Raw genomic sequence first — 23781 nt, 5'->3', positions numbered from 1 at the left:
CAAGCTGTGATAAGAGACTGTTTGGCAAAACAAATTTTCCCTCATTTGAAACCCATAACTCGTCTGGTCTCTTTATACATTGTGATTTAATCCAGGAATCTCTTTCATCCTCCCTGACGTTATTCTGCAATGCTTTTAATTCATCTATTGTATCTACGACCTTTAAGGCAAATGCTTCAGCTGGTTCGAGTTCTGGCTCACTATTCGAATTCCATTCATCCCTGAGTAATATACAGTTCAAGGCACAAAATCTTGCAACTTGATCCGCATATGCATTTCCCAGAGAATCAAAGTCCTGTCCTTTTGTATGAGCACTGCACTTTACCACTGCAACTTCGGCTGGCATTTGAATGGCGTGTAACAATTCCCTTATTCTCTCCCCGTTTTTCACTGGGGATCCTGAAGAAGTCAGGAAACCTCTCTGTGACCATAGTTGTCCAAAGTCATGCACAATCCCAAACCCGTATTGACTATCAGTGTAAATGGTGACTTTCATCAATGCAGACAGTTGACATGCTCTTGTAAGGGCTACAAGTTCTGCTACTTGTGCAGAATAGACTCCTTGAAGCCATCCCGCTTCCAAGACACCTGTTACAGTACATACAGCGTATCCTGCTTTCAAAATCCCCATCCCGTCTCTTAGACATGAACCATCAACAAAAAGAATTTGGTCATTTTCATCAAGCTTAGTATCCTTAATGTCCGGTCGAGGTTTTGTGCAAAATTCAGTCACCTGAAGGCAGTCATGCTCGACGTCTTCAGCGTTCTCAATTTCAGCATTTTCTCCAGGAAGCAAGGTTGCTGGATTCAACGTAGTGCACCTTTTCAGCTGCACATTCGGTGAGCCCAGAATTATCGTTTCATACCTTGTGAGTCTTGCTCCAGTCATGTGCTGCGTTCGGGAGCGGGTCAAAAGTATCTCAACTGAGTGAGGGACCATGACTGTTACTGGGTGTCCCATCACTATTCCTTCACTCTGAGTGAGGCTGATACCAACTGCTGCTACGGCGCGCAAACACCCTGGGAGTGCTGCTGCGACCGGATCCAAAGTAGCTGAAAAATACGCTACTGGTCTGTTTACGCCACCATGGGCTTGTGTCAAGACAGACAAAGAACATGCATCACGTTCATGGCAAAACAATGTGAAAGGCTTTGTGTAATCAGGCATACCTAAAGCTGGAGCCCTGCACATGCACTCTTTCAATTCAACAAAAGCATCCATCTCATCTCCCTTCAGCTCAATTTGATCCAAGGCATCCTTCTGGGTCAGTTTCAATAAAGGCTTCGCTAGAGTTGAGAAGTTGGGAATCCACTGGCGACAGTAGCCCACCATTCCCAAAAACTTCCTCACCTCCTTCCTCGTCTTGGGCGGACTCATTTGAAGTACACTCGTTATTCTTTCCTTCATTATTCTCCGTGACCCTTTCTCTATCTGGTGACCCAAGTATTTCACTTTCTTCTGACAGAACTGCAATTTGGAAGGAGACACCTTGTGTCCATTCCTTCCCAAATGGTTCAACAGAGCAATGGTATCGGCTGTGCAGCCACTTTCTGTCTTTGATGCAACCAGTAAGTCGTCAATGTACTGTACTAGGGTTGACTCGAATGGCAATTCTAACTCTTCCAAGTCTTTCTTTAGAATCTGATTGAAGATTGACGGTGACTCAGAAAATCCTTGAGGAATTCGACACCAACTGTACACTCTGTCTAGGAATTTGAAACAAAAGAGGAATTGGCTGTCCTCATGAAGAGGCACAGAAAAGAATGCTTGTGACAAATCGATGACTGAGAACCACTCAGCATCGCAAGGGACCTGGAACATTATCACAGCTGGATTCGGTACTACTGGGCAACATTTGACTATGATGTCATTTATTTTCCTCAAGTCCTGCACAAGTCGGACCTTTCCACTCGGCTTTATTAGTCCCATTATTGGTGAATTACATGGACTGCTTAACACCTCTTTCAGTACTCCCTGTTTTACAAATTCGTCAATAAGTTGAGCAACTTTCATGAGGGTGTCTTGTGCCATGTGGTATTGTGGGGTCTGGGGAAAGATTGCATTGGGCTTTACAGTCACTTTCACTGGTTCCACTCCTTTCATCAATCGCACTTCTTTCCCTGTCATGTCCCACACTTCCTTTCCGACTGTCTCCCGTAATTCAGCTGGAATATCTTCTTCAGTTATCATCGGGAAAAGACAAATCAGAGGATACTCTTCATCTACCGTTTCCATCTCATCCCCCTCTACACTGTCCTCTTCTTCCCCATCACTGCTCGTCTGGATTGTTATTCCTTCGTTCGAACACATGATCGAACAACCCAATTTGCACAATAGGTCTCTTCCTAACAGTGCTATCGGGCTTGAGTCACATACCACAAACTGATGTACCCCTTGATAGTTACCGATGCTGACTGATACCGGATCTGTTATTGGGTTCGTCAGGTGCCTGTTTGCTACTCCCACCACTTGAACTGTCCTCCCTGAAAGTGGCAAATTTGGTACTTCACTACTCTTAACAGTTGAACGTGTGGCTCCCGTGTCAACCAAGAACGAGACACGATGACCCATTACTCTTCCCTCTACGTACGGACCCTTTTGATCAACTTCCAAGGATGCTGCAAGCACACAATCTCCTTCTTCTTCTGAGCTTTCACTCTCCCATACATTGTTTATTCCACTCTCACTGTGTAGTGGGAACTGTTGTACTGTGCCATTTGTACTCATTACCTGACCCGAGACCTGTGGAGGAACCATCACTTGCTGCTGACTCATTGGTGCCAAAGGTATTTGCATTTGCTGATTAGGTACCATGGGTAACTGCTGTTGCATTGGCTGCATTTGCGTCATCTGCATACGAGGCATCTGCATCTGCTGCGGCTGCATAGGTTGTAATCCCTGCAACTGATTTATGGTCTGAAAATTTGGGTTTGGACCTCTCATTTTCGGTCCCCTCATTGTCTGAAATGCATTGACATCATTGTTTTGCTGACCAACACCTGCACCTGCACCTTCCTGCACCACCATTGGGCACTCGCGTTTCCAATGACCGACAATTCCGCACACGTGACACGGCATCACCTTCTTCATTGCCTGCACACCAGTCACAACAGTGTTCAAATCCGGTCCATTATTCACGAAACCTCCTCTGCCTCTGACCTGTGGCTGAAACGCCATGTTTCCCTGCAACTGCGGCTGCGGTTGCGGTACCTGCTGTTGGAACCCTTGCATCCCTTGCAAACCTTGTAAACCTGTCTGAGCTGCTTTAAGCTGCATCATCATCACCTTCTCTTTCAACCTTTTCTGTTTCACTTCAATTTCGTCGCTACAGTATTTCGCATAATTCAACACCTCATCAATCGGTTTCGACTGCCAGCAAATCAAATGCGACTTTATCATCTGACTTATCTCTGGTCTCAGCCCTTCCACAAATCTAAACACAAAATGAAGCATGTCCTTCGCCTCTATCGTTTCCGTGCCGCTGTAGTTCTTAAACGCCTTCAACAACCTCTCATAGTAACTATGAATCGACTCTTTAGCCTCTTGGGCAGTTCGATCGATCTTCTGCCAATCCACATTTTTCGCGGCAACCTTCGTCTTCAAATGCTCAATCACCTTATAGTACAGGCTCATCACCATAGGTGATGGTGCACCCGTCTCCCTGTCTCTCTCTGGTTCACTTGTCGGCCAACCTACAGCTCTTTTGCAATCCTCCCACAAATCTGCTGGAACCACAATCTCAAAGAGAGTATTCAGATCTTCCCAAAGACATTTTGCAAGCTTCACAAACCTATCAGTCTGTTGATACCATTCAATCGGCTTCTCTCTCAGTTTGGGAAAATCGTCCGTAAATGACTGAATGTCGCTTCTGTGCCACGGTACATGTATTAATTTTCCCCCTGCTGTCTCCCTCATTGGTAACATGGTTACTGTCTCGCTGCTTTGTGGTCTTTTCTCATTATGCTCTGTAGCACTGTCCCTCCTCTTTTCCTTTCTCTTTAACCACCTGCTTTCCCACTTGTCTAAGCACCTCCATACTTGTGCACTCTGCAGCAATTCTCTAAGGTGTGCCTTCATGCCTGCTGACCTCATGTGTTCAAAATCTGTGGCCCCAAAATCCAACCTATAGCTTCTGCTCAAGTGTTTTGTCTTGTCTATATCAACCCCGTTTTTGTCAGCTATTTCCTGCAAGCTTTTATGTACCTTATTCACTTCTTTCGTAATCTTTGGACATAGGTATCTCAGCTCCTCTTCCGAGTAGGACTCCAACCTATTCACACCCATAGTCCCTTCCACCAATTCTTGTGCTTCCATGTTCAGCCTCATCCTATTCAGATAATCTTCTCCCTTCTCACTATCTGAACTTTGTGTGGAATTTAGACTGTTGAACCACTGTGTCAGCTGTTGCGCATTCAACCCCATCAGTGTAGCATTCACATCGACTGCCATTGATGGTTGCGGCAACTTTTCAGTGTTCGATGACAGAGGTATTATCAGTGGGGGACTTGACCTCACCAGTGTTGACTGAGCACATATGGGACTAAACTCCATCAAGGACCCAGATCCAGTTGGCTGAGCCGCTATCGGAGTTATCCCTGGAGTGTTTTCTATGCACCTCCTTTCTGTCCCATTCTGCGGCATTGATCCCTGACCGCTCATACCTAAGTTGGGCTGACTGTACAGAGGTACCGGTGGACCTACAGTAATGGGTAGCGATATCGCATCTGGGTTCTGTCCATTTCCCATGTTCTGAGACATGTTCATTCCCACACTATGGGTCATCATTGCCGGCATGCCCATTTGACTTCCCGTCATCTGAGCATGTGCATTTCCCCCCTGCATCTGCTTTTGAGGCATCAGAAACTGAGCCGATTCGGCTTGTGCCATTGTCGGGTTGTGACCATTCTGCCCTTCCCTTACGGTTGGATCTAGAATCATTCCTGCACCGTTGTCACTGCTGTAGTACCCTGGCATCTGCGGCTGATAATTTTCTGCTGGTTTCAACATGGGCACATCTGGATATATTCTCCTAACCTGCGGTATCTGCGGGGTGAACAGTAAACTCGGGTCCTTAGATCCCGATGAAGCCCCTGGACTCTGACTTTCACCGTCCTGTACCGATGCCGGAGGGGCAGAACTGGTACCTTGTCCACTCTCTGCATAAGGTGGTGGACGGTCGTTCAGCAATTGCATTATCAACTCCTCATCCTCTAACTCCTCTTCTCTTCTCAACTTTTCCTCGTCCTCTCTATCCTTGGAACACCTCCTGTTTGTCTTACAGGTAGCTTTCTTACCTGTCTCCTCTTCTTCCTTAGTAATTGCGGGAAACAATTTTATCCCCTGCAATACATCTGACCTCCACACCTTCTGTGCATTATCCCACCTAGCGTCCGCTAGCGTCTTTTCTACCTTTCTTATCCTGTTCTCGAACTTATTTTGCTGTTGCTGTCTGGCCATCAGTTCCCAAATCGCTAGAGCCTCAAACTGTGCTGGCCTTGGAGGTACCTTCATGTCGTACATCGTGAATCTCAAATTCTCTATGATCCTTATATTGAATGTCCCATGTATCGGGAACGCTACGCTCCCATGTTTCTCTGTCAGTTTGTGCCATTGCTTTAGCCAAAGGCACGGAGCTACCCCCTTCTCTTCCATTACAATGTAAGCTGGTGTACCTTCGGGCGGCGTCTCCTCTCCTACGCTCGCTTTAATGTAAGACTCCCCCTTCATCGCACTCCTCAATGCTTTAAAGAATTTCATTTTCTCGTCTTTTATTTCACAAAGTTTGTAATCAATAGGTGACTTTAATTCCCGGAATACTCTTCGCTTGCCTTTCCCCTTCCAATCGAGCCCCACGGACTGCGTCCAATCCGTGCGCGACCCTTCTCTACAAGCAACCTATCCCAGCGCAGCTCCTAGTGACGTCACACTCACACACACTGCGGCTGACAAAGCCTCGCGGCTAGTCTTCCTTCACTCAGCTCCTCTCGTAACAACTTCTTGCATGTATCGCGAGCTACCAAAAAATAAAACAGATCTGTCGGTTTACTACAGGAAGGGTAACACAATCGCTTCAGGACCTTAGGGACTTTTCACTAGCCTCGGCCGCTATTCCGTCTTTCTCGGTCCCCACGTTCGCAAGCAAATCTGACCCGCAGACCTACTCTCAACGTGTCAATGATCTGTTCTAGTGCACTTAGAATCTTGTCAAAGCCCGAAGTCGAAGTTTCTTTCACTCCCTTAACACTCGTACCGACTTGTTGACCACGCCCGATCAACCTACTAAACCGCCCAGACCACAACATGGATCAACATACTCCGGAGTCTCTTGACCTCGCAGGGCCCGTCTCAACAACAACAACCACGTGGACCTTTTTATGCACAAAGCGCCACATGAAGTTCGACGACTTCCCTACTCTCACACTCGGAGCCGCACCTCCGCTATTTCTATGAAGTTCGACGACTTCTCTACTTCTACACTCGGAGTCGCACCTCCGCTATCTTCTAGAAAGAAAAAAATTCCTCGCAACCTTTTCACACACCCTGCGGCAATAAGCTGCGCAAGCGCAAAACCCTAACTTCACTCATACCATCACTAGTACCGCCAACGCCGATTCCACACCTCCATTCTCTTCATTCGCAAGCTCCGAGATCCCGGGAAAGTCGCGGTGGACCTAGCCCATCATCATTTTCTCAATCTATTTTATCCAAGAAAAATCTATTTCAACTTCTCGAGTGGGGTCTCAAAATGCGTAACCGTTAATTCAACACCATGTACTTTAAGAGTACAGGGTCCCAAAAGACGAAACCGTCCTCTGCTACCATCTACTGATAGAGCGGTCCGTACTAATAATTTACCTGTATTCGGACGCTCTTTAGGCCGATGAATCTTTTGACTAAGTGGAACTCTCCGTACTCTATATCGGTCAATTGCATCAAATCAATAATCAATAACGAACATAAGCAATACCCTGTTCAACATAACACTTAACAATTAGTCCAGAATACATTTCGGCGAACCCTGACCTTTCAGTCAGGAAGAACCACACCAGTTTATTCAAAGTTAGTGAATTTATTTCCCTATATTAACAAAGCTAGCACAATATAAATGTGTCTCAACACCAAATGATAAACGTAAATGAACATTAATAGCTGTCCATAACGGCAAAACAAGTGCAATCTATGCAGCATTTGAATCACAAGGCATTCGATAATAGCAATGCAAATCACTAATACGATAATCTGTAATGAGCTAATTGCATCGTGCAACAAAAGGAATCCTCATCTAACCTCAAATTAGCATCGGCATGTGGGACTTCATGCAAAAACAATTTAGCAACATTAATTTAGAAAACTCCTAGCTAGGGATCTTATCGAAATCAGCAGTTGGTTACCTAAAGGAAACACAATGCAATTGTACAATTTCCTTTCATATTTACCAATTACGATCAGCATACAAGGAAGTCTTCGTCTCACAGGTACCGTTTCTCGATCAGCATGGGTACCGTTTCGATCAGCATGGGACGGGGCTAAGGGGCAGGGGTGGACGGGGCAATTGCCTCACGGCGGCAAGGAAAAACTACTACTTCATGTGAGGGATCAAAGTTAAAGTCTCTAGGGCAAGAATCATTTAAAGTCTCTTTCTCTCGATTAGAGAAAGCATCAAAGTCTCTTTCAAAATGGCGTCGCAGCAAAGTGGGCCATAATAGCTACGAAGTCTGCAAAATGGCGGGATGTCCAATAATGACTGTAATGATCTCCGGGTAATGGCCTAATTTCTTCTCGTGCACCTGGTTTTTATAGACAACAGTTCAAATCCAGTAGGGTCTTCCATTGGAGGGTTCATAGGTTAGCTTCAAATTGTCCAATCAAAAACGACAGTTCTCAAGCTTTTACTTAAGCATACATTATCCTTGGAGATGGGTACGCAAGTTGCAACATTTTATACCAATTAACTCACTTTCAGAGCTTCCCTTGTCCGCACCTGCAGATCGACCTTGGAGTAAAGAGAAAATATGCCAGGCTGGCACGAAACTTTAAGATAAGCATGTGAACGATCTCAGTGGAAAAGTACAGCTTCAAGCAAAAATACACGTTTAATAGCACATTGGAAAAATACGAGCATCTAAACCGTGAGACCAGGCAACTAGGCCAAAGCCTCCACTAAAGTTATGCTAAGCTAAAGCATTTCAAACAAGCAAATCGTAGCACACGTTTATGATTATGTCGGATTAGTGCAATTCTAATACACCACGTTATATAAAGCACGCTTATAAATGTTGGCAAACTACTCTGAGGGCACATTTTGTCCCCGTACAATCTTTATTAGTTCGGTTAAAGTCACACATGATTATTTCAGTACTACGTTTAAGCGCTAATAAATGAAAACCTTCATTTTCTGCTTCATCACTTCTCTGCCCCCACCTTCATGTTGCTCTGTTTTCCACGTACGTCTGTGCTCCCACAGCTAAAGGTTGCTCTCTCTCGCCTTGTGTTTCTCTGCCCTGCACCCTGAATCTCTGTATTTACTGTCTCACTGTGTCCTTCCACGCTCCTCCCAATTCACATAGGTCTCAGATCTGCTTTGATTCACCACATGCCTTGCTGTCCCACCCATGTTGCTTATGCCCCCTATGTTGATGTGTCTCACGTGCTGCTTCTGTGCTTCCCCCATGTTGCTTTTTCTCAATGTGTACTTCTCTGTCCCTCCTGTGTTGTTTACCACTTCCTGCATCCCCATTTTGACCCCCCCACCCACCCACATCCCATATTTGGCTTCCATGTCCCTCTCCAACATTTGTTTTCTTATTACCTAGTTACAAATCAAACTCAGATCACTAACTAAAAAAATGCTGTGCTTCATGTCTAAAACCCACTGCTTAAGCCATTTGGTTCCAAGGGCGATACATATTGGCTTTAACAATGCTTGTCTGAGAGAAGCTGTCTGCTATTATCTCAGCTGTGTCTGTGCTTTGTGTGCCATGAAACTCAGCACTACTCAATCCCTTGCCCTATCAGATAATGTGTGCCTCAATCAGTGGCACTGACTGCAGAGGTGCACAGGGGCCTTTGACTCCCCTGAGAAAGTCTTCTGCATGCCTGCAACATTCACTTGTTGGACTGAAGCCAGAGAAAAATAGCACTAAGAAGTGTGCTCTTGCTACAGCTCCTTCGCAGCTCCTCATCTCTGTGCACACCTAGGAAAGAGAGAGAGCACACATATATTGTAAATGATGTTGGAGGATTTCTTTACGGCTCTGGACAGGAGGGGTGATCTATATTAGGCACTGCTGCTTGGTGATGCTGTGCAGCGATCTTGTTGCTTCCTCAGGTTCAGTACTTAATTTGTAAATAAAAACGTGCCGGTGCTCAAAGCTCTCCTCTTAAACATGCGGCTGCTGCAATTAAATGTGCGAGTATGGAATACTGAGGCGGCGTAATCTTGAAGCCATCTTGGGCCTCTTTAATACATATAAAGCCACTCCCTGCCCCTTCAGCTCACTTTAGCAGCTTTCTACTTTCTCCCTTTGTGAAGCTTTTTTCGTTTTTCTCTTCTTCCACCTTTCCCATATGTGTCTTTTGCTCGCAGCAAATGCTTGAGGCAGAAGAATAAGCCCCGGCCCTCAAAAATAAGTGCTGGTGCTCAGCACCGGAAACAACAAGCACAAATTAAGCACTGCTGAGGTTCAATAATAGTTCATGGCACCGAAATAACAGAGAGCCTATCCAAGTATGTCAAAAGCGATTGTCCGAAGCATGGAAAGAATGGCCCACACGGAGTTAATCAGAAGTTTGAGGGGGAATATAGAGGCTTAATGTGCCTTCGAACTGGAAGCCTGGGTGATTACATAGGGTGACTGTATAGGAAAAAAGCATTTTGACTTCTTATTGTAGTGGATATATTTCATTGGTAGTGGAGCTTTGGGTCATTCTTACAATTCGAGCAGTCTCTCCCAGGCCACAGAGGGACTGAGCAGCTTTAAGGTCCCTGGAGGTGCAACCAGGGGCACACACTGAGGTAGAGGGACAGAAGGACTCACCACAGCTCAATATAGCACTGATCTTTCCATGCGCCATAAGTGCTAGTGATGCAGAGTCCAGTCGTTCTCTGGTCAGCTCCGATATTTGAAACACATGGGCTGATATCTTCTTCCAAGACTTCAGTTTCTGTTGTCGAACTGGCGGGGGAACTGGCTATCAAATACACCAGTCCTGGAAATCAGAAATGTTCCCTCCCACACTGAATGAATGAACAAACGAATGAACGAATTAATGATATGTCTTTGGTACACTGATACCCCATAGGGAATACCGGTGTTGGCTTAGGGAAGAAAGGAAAGGAATTAGCAGCAAGTAATTTGTGAAAGCCAGGTTTTCAAATGTTTTCTTAAAATTTGACAGATATGGCCGACTTCAGACCAATTCCAGGAGAGAATTCCAAATTTTAGCGGCCTGTTAGGGAACAGTCCAGCCTCCGGAATGCATCCTGTGATCATTTGGAATTTTTATTAGAAGAAGTAAAGAAGAGTGAATTAGTCTGGTAGGAGGATTATAGTCAAATTTCTGTTGAAGAAAAGAGGTCTTTAGAAAGATGTGACAAACACATATGGCCTTGAATATACTTCTTTTGCTCTCGGGGAGCCAGTGCAGGAAAGGGCAAAGGTGGAAGGTGGAATCATGTGCACGGGTCCCTTTAAGTTTGGCGGCAGTGTTTCATATCATTTGGTTCTAAACTAGTATGTTTTTTGGGAGGCCAAGATGTAGAGAATTGTAATAACCAAGTCAGACCAAAATTAAGGCTTTTTTGAGGCCACCATTAGGGGGACCAGGTGGTGTGTGCGATTCCCAGTATGATGATATCTGTTTTGTCTCCATTTAGCTTGAGACAGACTGTATCTTGGACATGACTACAGAAAGGCAGGTCCGAAATAAATTGTTCCAGTACCTAATGCATCCTTAAAAGAATAAATGATCTGGGTGCCATCAGCATAATTTATCAACGAAATGTCTGAGTCTTGGATTATGACAGCCAGAGGACAGACATAGATATTAAACACTATATGGATATGTGAAGATACTCGTGGTAGCCTGCCAATGATAAGTTAAGAGACAGGCTAGAAAAATGACAGGAAGACGGTTTAAGTCCTCTCAGTGAGGAAGTAGGTGATCCAGCTGAAAGGAAGCTAGCAAATGCCTTTGGTAGCAAGACTTTTGAGAAACTATATTGAAGGCTTGGCTTACATCATGTAAAAAGAGAGCCGCTCTACTGTCATGAGCAAGGATAGTACTGATGTCATCCACAAAATGAAGCAAAGAGACTTTCATGCCATGAAGAGGGGTGAAACCGTATTAGAAATGGTCAGAGAGTTATCTTCACAGAAGAGAGAGCTAAAAATTGATCTTGAAAAAAAAGATTAGAGATAGGATAGTAAATACTGAGGATGGTAGGATTAGCTAAGGGATTCTTTAGAAGGGTTGTAATTTGGGAAGGGTTTCTTACCTCAGGGGCCAGCTTTTTCAGTAAGGGCATGTTGAAAAGATGCACATGATAGTTGATTACTCTTTGTTTATCATGAAGGGAGGCTAAGAGAAAAGAGGTGATCCATAAAAGGTGGAGTTAGGGTTAGCAGGATACAGCTCTGAGGAGCCTGCACACTAGCTAATGTTAAAACCCTGGCACACTGACTTTGGGTTTCTGCCTAATATTTATTCTTGGCTATGAGATGCAGGAGTATGTTCCAGGCCCCTTCTATGTTTTGGGGGCTGTTTGGTTTCAAAAGAGTGAACATCTTTCACAGAGGCTGTCCAGCCACATGTTCTTATATCTATAGATTTGGCAGGAGGGGTGAATAGACGTTTTCTGTGAAGGGATGTGAACTAATCACAAAAATAGACACTAGCCTTCCCCACCTGGCTATTGCACCACAGGGAAAGCTGAAGCAAGAAGGTGGCAGGGACTGCACCCTGCACTTTAACCAGAACATTTGCAACTAGAATCTTTATTCACAGGAGCCTGGCTCATTTCAAAAGGCTCACTAGATTATAGGGATATTACAGGGCGTTCTACTAAATCACATCTCTGTCTATCCACACATATACGTATATATATATATATATATATATATATATGTATATATATATATATATATATTCACTGAAAATGGAAATTAAAGTGACATAGAAATTCACTGAAAAAAACAAAGGTTACAAGGAGGTTATAGTTAGGCTCACATTTTAAACATACAAAACCATAGAAATTCACGTGTTACAGCATCACAGCAGCTGTTATAGCACCTGTTATAGCGCCAAGTTTTTTCGTCATAAATTTTACTGCAAATATTACATTGATATTATCAATGATGTTATCAAAGATGTCATGAGTGCTGTAATTTGTGGGGTAATTAGCAGTGCGTGGCGAAGGCACGAGTTCCGCTCTGCATCCACACGTAAGTATAACATTTGTATCAAACATCTTGCTAGTATTGCTCTTTGAAGTCATTGCATGAAGAGAGCATTACAATGACAATCTCTCTCTCTCTCTCTTTCACCCCATTATGGGATGGAATAGAGAGAAAGAGTGACAGGACCGCGGGGGAGCCTCAAGGCCCATGCGGTCCTAGCCAGTTCATCATGTCCTGCGGGAGCTAGCGTTGCTCCCATAAGCAGGGAGCTGATTTGAAAAGCAACTCCTTGCTTGTGGGACCAATGTTTTCATCTGTTTCCCTACACGCATATTTACATGCAGGGAAACAGATGAAAACTCCACTTTTTGACAGCGGGAGATGTTAACAGGACCTTGCTTGCTTTTGCTTGGTGACAGCTGTGAGCTCTTGCCAAGCAAAACAGCTATGTCCTGAGGGTGGGTACCCAGGGACATAGCAGGAGCCGGCCCTTGGGGGGTGACAGTCCCCAGGGCCATTATTGGCTCCATGAAGGCGGCCCCTCTCCAACTGTGAATTTAGCCCTGGGGAGGTGGCGGTCCCCAGGGCTGCAGGGGTCCGACACGGACCCACTTTCTTTTTTTTCATGTTTGCCCTGTGGAGGTGGTGGTCCCCAGGTTTTTGGGGGGGCACGCGGCCGATTCTTCGTTATATTTGTTAAAAGCCCTGGTGAGGTGGAGGTCCCCATTGCTGTGAGGGCAGGGGCTTGATGAGCCCCCTGCATTATATTTGTTAAAATCCCTGGGAAGGTGGATGACCCCGGGACTGCGTGGGGGGCGAGGCGCCCCCTGTTACAATTGTTTTAAGCCCCAGAAAGGTTGAGGTCCCCCCTGCACTCTGGACCCGATTTATAAGGCCCTGGGGCCTCCTTGCGCCACACTAGCATCTTTTTTTTACGCTAAAGTGGCTGTGTTTACAAAGTGGTGCAATGCATGCATTGTGCCACTTTGCGACCCCTTGCACCACATTATGCCTACGTCACGCATATTGTATTCTGTGGTTTTCTCCAATTTATTCGATTCGGCTATAACAGAACCTTTATCATCCTTATTACAGGAATGACTGTCAAAGGAATGCTTATGTAAATTAGAAAGGTGAAATCCCGCCAGATTAAGCAAATTTTGTTTTTGGTGCTTTGTTATACGTGCCCTGAGGAAGGTGGCTGTGTGACCATATACGCATTTGAAAATTGGGGTCCACCGAAACGCGCATTGTCTAAGGAGTACCAAAGTGGTCAGTGGAAAATTTATGTTTTATAGATCCAAGGACGGACTATTATACTGGGACTATTTAAAGCACAGACAATATTGTGATGTGGAGCTGTCTTTAAGATCGAAAAAGTTTAGGATGGCTATGGAGTACTAAAATGGTTAAAATAGAATTGATGTTGATGAATATATATCAAAAGTTATTTATGTGATATTTTTGTGTATATTATCCAACATATTTATTTGGTGTGTAGATATATGTTATTGTATTAGGATATATGTTTTGTTTGGTTTGTTGTGCATAGAGTATGTTACATGTTGTCTGACTGATTGTTGGTGTAAGTCTGTGTTGTGTTGTTATATGTACAGTGTTATTTGTCTTGTATGTTATTTGTTACCTTGAAACTTTGGGATTGGTCTGCCATTGTAAATAGTTGTGGGATTTGTTTCTTTATATATAAGTTGTATTTTGTAATTGATAAAAAAATATATATTTTTGGTACATTAGATAGGAGAGTAATTTCTATTTTGATCATGCAAGTTGTATGCAACGGGGGCTTTCCGGCGTTAGGAGGCCCGCAAAAATGGCGCAGTGAAATCAACAAGATTAAACAAATAGAGGGGCATATTTACAAGAATCTGGTGCATCAGTACTGATGTGCCAGATTTCTTGCACCCCCCTACCCCCACCGCCACCTCACGAGATCATGAGTGTGCCATATTTACAATACAGCACACCATGGTTCACTTAGGCCAATAGCGTCAACATTTTTGACACTATTGTGGCGCTTTGCTCCATTAGCATCAAACAGATTCATGCTAGTGGAGCAAAGTGAAAGGAGGCCCATTGATTTCAATGGGTGTGACCTTTTAATGCCTGTTTTGGGCAGGCATTAACAATGATGCCCAAAATGGTGCAATGAAATCTTGTAAATTTCATTGCACCATTTTTGTAGGCCTCTTAACGCCGGAATGTCCTTCTTGCATACATTATGCCTGGCACAGGCATAATGTGGTGCATTCAGTCGCAAAGTGGCGCAATGCATGCATTGCACCACTATGTAAATATGGCGCAGCGATTTTTGCCTCGTTAAGCCACATTAGCATAAAACAAATTATGCTAATGTGATGCAAGGAGGTGCTAGGGCCTTGTAAATGTGGCCCAATGTTTTAAGTACCTCTGACAATCTACACTACTAGCTCTTTACATTGCCTCTTAAGCCTCCCTTGTGTCCTGCTTAACATAATGCATTTTCCCAAAATATGCCAGCGTAATTGTTTGGAAATCTGATGCTTAAAGCCCCCACCAGTCTTACTGACCAATCTACACCCCTGATTATACTCACACTCAGATCATGAGAAGTGCTCTTGGTCTATTCCTCCTGGCCTCAGAATCATGATTTGGGTTTCTAGCCTTCCATTGAGGCCTTCAGAAAGGATGCTAGATTGCTGTGTGCGCCAAAGTCAAAAAATAAAAAAAAACTGCTGAAACAAGCTGCAAGGAGAACTGGGGACAATGGTGCCAAGTAGTTTTGTAAAAGTGATAGTCTGTTTAGCTAACTCCTATTTTGAGAAGCACCTAGTTAAAAATGTGAGGCTGATGTTTTATACAATCATCATCTTGAATAGGTTTAAAGCACAAAGAGGACGGGGTTACATACAAACAGGGCCAGCCTTAGCGCTCGTGGCACCCTGTCTGACAAGGTTTGTTGGCACCCCTCCCAAAGACCTCCTCCACCACAGATTGCCTCACTACCACCCTTTAACAATGCCCCTCAAAACTCCCATCTTTCTCCAGTCACAACTTTCATCACCAGAGTTTTCTTGACATTTTTATTATTGCCTGACAATTGCTGGAGGCTAGGAATGCTGCCAAAGATGCTTTTGAAATTATAATATACTTGCAAACATATCACCCCCACCTGAAGTCAGCACCTGGTACGCTGGCACCAGTCGCGCCACCCTAGAGCCAGCCCTGCATACAAATATATCACTAAATGTTCCCAGTGTTTCAGTCCTGCCCCTGTACAAATTCTTGAAAGGTGTCGAATGAAAACAGAGAGGAAAAAAGTGAACAGGCACTTGGGGCAATAGTACACAATGAGTCTAATTTGAAAGGCCTTTGCACCACTGCTGTGTCTTTTTTTTTTTACACATCGGTGGCTCTAAGCAGTGCTTTACATTGTTCCATATATATCAACTGACACATTGGGTCCAATGCTTCAGTATGTAAAGCTTTGTGTCACATGATACCTGCACCAGGTGTAATGTACGCAAGGTAGGCATTCCCGGGCAAAAAGCGATGCAGAACTGACACCGTGAAATGTACAACATTTTACTGTGTCATTTTGTGACTTGACTGCATCAAAATTTTAACGCCTGCTCAGAGCAGGCGGTAAACTAACACAAGGCTTTTTGTCTATGAATACCTTCCTATAGTAAATACAGCGCATCCATGGCATCATTAGGGAATCGCTGGGCAGTGCAAGAATTCTGACGCATCGGGCTGATGCGTCAGTTTCTTGTAAATGAGGCCCAAAGTGCTCTGGGTATGCAACATGCATTCGGGCTTACATTTGATGCCCCTTTGCGCTTTGGTGCTATAGAAGGAACCTCAGATGCTTGCATGACTTGTCTGTGATATGGATCGTGCCATCACAAAATGTGTGCCCAAAGGGGAGAAATCCCTTTCTCCTGTGTCTGTATTACAGAGTTGGTGCAGGAGCAATGAACACATTGGGAATCAGATTGAAGGCCCAAGGATGCCAAAGTGCTTTGCAGTTCTTGTAGTTGAAGAATGCACGAAATTTAAATAGCAGAAAGGCGAGGTATCCTCTTCTCCGAAGTCAGGAGTCTGCAACACACCCTCTCCCCTTGTGTCAGCACTGCTAACTGTAGTAGTTTTCTAACCAAGGTTTGTAGGTTACCTTTTTTATGAAACCTACAGTTTCATTTCAGGACTTCCGATATAATGTGATGGCTTGGGTAAGTGACTCACCGTAAAGAAGCACCAAAGGAAAACAGGACAGAATTAGAATTATAAGATGTTTTATGTAGCCTATTTTTCCAAGTGCATATAAATAACATGTTTGTAGAATGTCTCAGATTGATTCAACAAATGACAGATACTTATGATTGTATCACTATTTTGAAAGTAAGTTGCTGTGTAGTTGTAGCAATAATTGTAGGCATTCTTTTCCTTCTCCAATAAAAATTGCAGTCAGGCATGACATGTCAATGAGAGGTGGAGAGATGCACTTCTTTGGGGTGTTCCTTTGTTGGGAGAATGCCACAGGCAATGACAGATTCAGCAGTTGTAAACACATTTAATTGCTTTGCTTTTATGTAGCGCTTCGTATCCCTGACTAGCTGTGCAATGTTTTATGTGTGAGTAAACAACCTCTAAAACTGTCACTTCATGTTATGTGCACGAGTATCGGTTTGTGTGTGATGGTGCTGCTCTCATTGTTTCTTTCTGTTTGGAACATGCACAGTCCAAGTCTCATAAAGCGGGCTGACTGCCATCACAGGGTAAGGTACGTGGATGGATTTTGTTCCTTCGTCGATAAGGATGGTGGACTGGAAAATCTCAACCCTGAAAGTCTGCGTGACTTGATAGTTGCCAACTTGGGGTTAAGCTATAACTATCTGAAAAGAAATAACTGAATACGTCTGTTACAAATGGGTTCTTTGGTTGGCATTCAGGTTACCCACTGTCCAAGCTAGGACCTTCACTGTAGTCAGGGTAAAGGTGAATCACACTCAGTTAATCCCCGCTCACCCCCTTGGTAGCTTGGCACGAGCAGGTAGACTTAACTTAAGAGACCAGGTGTAATGTATTTGTACCAAAACACACAGTAATATAGTAAAACACCACAAAAAGACTCAAAGCAGAAGAAAAGCCAATATTTATCTAAACAAAACAAGACCAAAACAACAAACTTCCGACATATACAAGACAAGTTATGAATTTTTAAAGATTAAACTAAAAAATGGCGCTTATAAACACAAAATGCTTTGATGAGGTGATAATATGGTGTCGTGACAGAGTCGTTCCCAACAATCCTACGCCAATTGCACTGGGTACGGAGTCATGCAGACCCCCAGGCACAGTATCTTAGTAAACTGTGAGAACAAGTCGGTGCGCGAAGTTGGGTATCGCCGTGTCGCTGGATCCGAGTGGTGTCGGTTCCGATGCTGCGGGGTGAAGGAGCGGAGACGTCACAAACAGGTGTCGGGTCCTTGCTGCGGAGCGGTGGAGCAGAGGTGGCATCGGTGCGAACGTTGAATCCGCGCACCTTGGGCAGTTGATTTCCGGCAGGCATGACGTGGTGCAGTGACTTCCATGGAGTCGCAGACTTCGGCAGGCTGCAGCGGTGTCGGGCCCGCGAGGGTCGTCGCACTCCAGCGAGGACCACAGAGTCGGTTGCAGGCGGCATCATGGGATTCAGCAGCGGCTTCGGTCCAGAGTCGTCCAAATTCAGTTTTCTTGGATTTCTACCAGCTTCTCCTTGCAGGGGCCCAGGGACTGGATAGGGCACCACTTGTCAGTGCAGGAGTCGCAGCAGAGAATCCAGGGGTGGGAAGGGGAAGTCTTTGATGGCCCTGAGACTTCAGAACAGGGGGCAAGATCAGTCCAAGCCCTTGTAGATTCTTCACAAGCAGGAATATATCACAAAGTCCAGTCTTTGTCCCCTTTCACAGGCAGAAGCAGCAACTGCAGGATCGCTCCACAAAGCACAGTCACAGACAGGGCAGCACTTCTCCTCAGCAATTCAGCTCTTCTCCTTGGCAGAGGTTCTTCTTGTTTCCAGAAGTGATCTAATCTTCAGGGGTTTTGGGTCCTCTTCTTATTCTCCTTTCTGCATTTGAACTATGCCTACTTCAAAGGAAAGTCTCTCTTGTTTGTAAGCTCCAGCCTTGCCCAGGCCAGGCCCCAGAGACACAGCAGGGGGTTGGAGACTGCATTGTGTGAGGGCAGGCACAGCCCTTTTAGGTGTGAGTGACCACTCCTCCCCTCCCTCCCAGCACAGATGGCTCATCAGGAAATGCAGGCTACACCCCAGCCCCCTTTGTGTCACTGTCTAGAGAGAGGTCTGATCAGCCTGTCAAACTGACACAGCCAGGGAATCCACAAACAGGCAGAATCACAGAATGGTTTAAGCAAGAAAATGCCTACTTTCTAAAAGTGGCATTTTCAAACACCAGCTTCACTAAAAGATGTATTTTTAAATTGTGAGCTCAGAGACCCTAAACTCCAAATTTCTATCTGCTCCCAAAGAGATAGATAGGCCTTTCAACAGTGAAAACCGAATTTGGCAGTATTTCACTGTTAAGACATGTAAAACACAGTAGTACATGTCCCACCTTTAACATACACTCAACCCTGCCCATGGGGCTACCTAGGTCCTATGTTAGGCGTGCCTTACATGTATGAAAAAGGGAAGTTTAGGCCTGGCAAGTGGGTACACTTGCCAAGTCGAATTTGTCAGTTTAAAACTGCACTCACAGACACTACAGTGGCAGGTCTGAGCCTTGTTTACAGGATTACTAATGTGGGTGGCACAACCAGTGCTGCAGGCCCACTAGTAGTATTTGATTTACAGGACTTGGGCACCTCTAGTGCACTGTACTAGGGACTTACTAGTACATCAAATATGCCAATCATGAATAAACCAATCAACAATACAGTTTATACCGAGAGCATATGCACTTTAGCACTGGTTAACAGTGGTAAAGTGCCCAGAGTCCTAATGCCAACAACAACAGGTCGGCAAAAATAGGAGGAAGGAGGCAAAAAGAATGGAGATGACCCTGCAAAATGGAAAAAGTCCAACAACGTAGAATATCTGAAGGTCAGGCTTACCATCAGCTCCAATTTTAAAAGTGTGTAAGGTGCAGGAGGCAAACTTGAATGTTTCTTGCAGTTAATAACCATGTGTTATCAATGAATGGCTTTGTTTCGTAATTTGTAGAAAGATGAAAGGCCTTGCTAATCCACTAGAATCCAAATCTGTGGTCTTCAATTAACACACTATATTCAATCACTGTTGAAAGGGGCTGATCCAAAGTACATCGCTGTGAAATGTAGACGAGCTCACACAGGGAAAGGGGGCTTTCCTCACTAAAAAGCAACAGAAGCCGCACAGAAACACACAACGCCTTATTGAAGCATCATCTAAATAAGTATGGAAATACTCTAATATAATTACCGGGCTTTAGTTTTTAATACAATATTTGTTTTATATTCTTTATGTAGTGTTCCTCTCAAAACAATTTATTAAAAAATAGCACGTGAGATAATTTTTTGCATTTACGTACTTAATGACAGCATACCTCACGTTTGTTTATTACGTGGAATAGGTTATTTGTACCGAAGGAAGCCTGCTTTTCAAGGTGGCTTCCGTTTTCACCAATGGTCCCTGAGACTGTCTCTGATGCTACTCAAAAATAGTGACTGAAGAGTGGTCGGGGTTGTGGGGAATTACCCAAACAAAACAGTGCCTGAGGCAAGCTGAACCTAAGCCCTCTTGGTATGTATAATTTGCAAGATGTAAAGCAACAGCTAAAACTGGCATGTTAAACCTTATGACATCCCTTAGAAGCACAGATTAATTAAAAAAATGTCCAGAACATTCTGTGAAATAAGGTTAAATGAATAAACAGTTTAAAATTATTTCATTTTATTATCACGTCCTGGGATGTTGGAAAACATCCTGAAACTGACATAAATATGAAATCCCTCTTATGTGCGAGTTTCTTTCCTTACAGAAATTGTGAGATACAGCCATGGCTATTCAATGTAAGTCTTGGACGGCTACATCTTAGTTAGACTTTCAGTATAACCACCAACTTCACAGTAGATCCATTAGAGCATATTTGAGGGCAGCTTGTTTAAAGCTTATTACTATGAGTTGCTCAGTGCTACTCATGTTGAAAACTTCACAGCATATTTAATTGCTTTGAGCATAATGTCCATCTGCATGGATTGCTTCCCTAGTGCCATTGAGTAGACGTCCAAGCAGTCACCACAGCTGATCCAAGATACATGATAAAAGGCACCATCCTTCATCGTTGGGCATTTCCCTAGCCACCATAGTCAATGGGCATAAACTGTATGTGACAGGCATCTCCACAGATGGTAGGCATACATGTGTATGACCATATCTCTTCTTACACCTTATTCTTAAACTCCTCACCCACGCTCACAAGGCGCTTCACAACACCGGACCCTCCTACCTCAACACCAGACTTAACTTCTACACTCCAACTCGTCAACTCCGATCCGCCAACCTCGCCCTCGCCATCGTACCCCGAATCCAGCGCAAGACCTCCGGCGGCAGATCCTTCTCCTTCCTCGCCGCCAAGACCTGGAACTCTCTCCCCACACCTCTACGCCAGACCCAGGACCTCCTCGCATTCAGAAGGCTCCTCAAGACCTGGCTCTTCGACCGCTAAACAGCAGCGCACCACGCCCCCCCCTCCCCTCAGCGCCTCGAAACCCTGACGGGTACATAGCGCGCTTTATAAATATTGTGATTGATTGATTGATTCTACATCCTTGCACAGGAGTAACTGTATGCGTATTGTGACAGAGTCTGAGCAGTCTCTGACAATCACACACAACACCAAAGTGCTTTCTAAATAGGCCGCAATGCATTGAAACAGTGTCTACCTAGCATTGCATTAGTACTTAGTACTTAAGAATCCTAGCTCTCACTCTGTTTCAAATTCACAGCAGTGGTACAACCACGGAAAGAGCAGAACTCTGGCCCCCAGGCATAATAGCGTGCTTTCCCTTTAAATGGGAAATGACAGACACATACTTCTCTATCCTGCTGCAGTGGAGTGTACACCCGTTTCACAAGCGTGCTTCATTGCCTTGTCAGGAGTCTAGAAATGCAGTTACAATTCAATACATGCCCATACTAACAAACTTTTATCCAAGACAGGTTACTGAAACTTCAATAGAGGAATATAAGAGTGTTTTGCTGAGGGATAGTATTCACATCAACCACTGGAATCAACCATTACTTGTATGTATTTTTGTGTACTGTATTTTCTTTCAAATGAAATTCTATCATTTTGCATAAATTATTCTTGAACAGATGCAAACATTATTGAATAATCCTAACAAATTATTCTGAAGGTTCTCCACACATATTATACTCAGTCTGTGTTTTCTACTCAATACCTCATAATATGCCTTTCATTGTAGTTCCTACAGTTGCATCCCATTAATTCATGAAAAGCCATGTGTCTACGTCTGGAGTTATTGGGAAGACCATACTTGGAGGCTCTGCAATTCCAATTGGATAATCAAAATTGCAGAAAGACTGGTAAGTGATATTTAGCTTCTCTGAGTTACATTATTATTTGTTAAACTTTTTTGCACTCGGTTTATGGATTACTTGTTACATAGTTATTTGCCTCTGTTCATGCATCAGACATTTGTCACAGCGCTAAAGTTTCGCTGATCAGCCTGCTGCGCAGAGCTCTGAGGGTATTTGAATGTTACTTAACCTGGGTGCCTTATTTTTTGTGACCAATAAATAGTTTTGTGACTATGTGATGTTTTGTCATATTTACACAACATATAATTACGATGCATACGTTTGTTTGCTAATATCTTGCTCATATTTACCAGAAGCAACACAGTCAACGATCCCTAAACCACAAAAACGTTAATGACTAATGGAATATTGAGCAAATCAGAACATGATATTTTTTGTGATAGTGTCCAGGTGACAATACAGCGCACAATTTTTTTTTGAGTAAAACATTACAGCCTACAGTACAGTATTTGCAGGAACATTTAACTTCATACACATATATATGTAGCAGATGTATGCTAATTTGGGTTCAAACAGGGTCAGCTTTTGCACTGGTGCAAAATTCATTTTTTGGTGCCCCCCTTACTATCCTCCCTCCTCCTTAGCTCTCGCTCCAGCAGGAACATTAATCACAAGAGTTATCTTGACATTTTTGTTGCTGCCCTAAAGCTGGACGCACAAGGATTTCTGCAGCAGGTATTTTTAAAACATAAGTTATTGCTAAATACAGCAACCCCCACCGCGAAGGTCAGCGCCCCTCCCCTTAGGTCAGCGCCCCCTCCCCAGGTCAGCGCCCAGTGTGGCCGCACCAGTCGCACTACCCTAAAGCCGGCCTTGGTTTCAAGACACTCAAGTGAGACTTCCAAACGAGGTGGCCAAATAGCTCATCACTGTGGTGGTGTTTATTTAGGGTGATGCATGTCATCCACTGGGGAAGAGACAGAGACTATTGAATACATAATTATATTGAATCAAGCCTCCACCGAGAATGACCTAGAGTTTTTTTACCAATCAGTCTCCTGATAGACCAGTGGGGGAGGGATGTTCATTACAGTGCGCCAACTCTGCTTAGTCACTGAGTAAATTAATTTATACAGCACACAAAAGTTATATTAGGCAGAACAAAAGGAAACTGTGTGGAAATGGGCACAAAGCCAGTACTGCTTTAGATTCAATGGAAACAAACATCCCACATTGATTCAGACTAATAGCTGTTAATTTGTTTTACCATTTTACAAGTTTGACAATTTGTCTAGAACAAATTTCTCTTTGTCTTGTTTATTTTGAATCCATGTCAGGTGTTCACTCATTGCATTAAATTATGTTGCTTCAATCATGTTGTCAACATGTGGTAACAAATCCAAGCCTTACAGTAGTTGAAATGTATGAGTGTGACAGGTGTTGTCCCCTAAAATGAAGTTTCACTGTACAGTCTCAATGCTTTGAATCAATGTAAGGTTAATTTGTTTATAATGAACGGCATAGTGTCCATACAGCTTGCAACATTTTGTTGTAAAATCACCCCCATAGGGCGATTGATAGGGAATGAGCCTAATATAATTCTAAGAATTAACTTTTTGCAGGTAATATCCATTTTCACAGCCTTATTGGAGCAGTTGACATAGTCTGAGTACACCTGAACATTACCTAACGTCAGCAATTTATTGCTTAAATGGTTCTTGCATGTCATTTCCTTTTGTGTTTCTGAGTTTTAAATCACCTTCTTAGTCCATCTTCTCTGTGCATGATAGCAAATCATTGCTCAGTTCCTAATAGCCAGTATGCTTTCTTTATAATATTTG

The 23781-nt window shown here is 43.9% G+C and overlaps 1 protein-coding gene across 2 annotated transcripts in view; it reads left to right on the top strand.

Annotated features, from left to right (window-relative positions):
• LOC138304105 (fer-1-like protein 4) overlaps positions 1-23781 on the top strand; it is a 1042026-nt gene that overhangs the window by 531206 nt on the left and 487039 nt on the right. For both annotated transcript variants that reach the window (XM_069243852.1, XM_069243853.1), the window contains one exon: positions 21865-21985. In XM_069243852.1, coding sequence (XP_069099953.1) covers positions 21865-21985 — 121 coding nt within the window. The remainder of the gene's footprint in view (positions 1-21864; positions 21986-23781) is intronic.

This window comes from Pleurodeles waltl, chromosome 7, assembly GCF_031143425.1.
Source record: "Pleurodeles waltl isolate 20211129_DDA chromosome 7, aPleWal1.hap1.20221129, whole genome shotgun sequence".
NCBI classification, from domain to species: Eukaryota; Metazoa; Chordata; class Amphibia; order Caudata; family Salamandridae; genus Pleurodeles; species Pleurodeles waltl.
The sequence above is the reverse complement of the archived record's forward strand: the minus strand, read 5'-3'. Positions and strand labels throughout refer to the sequence as shown.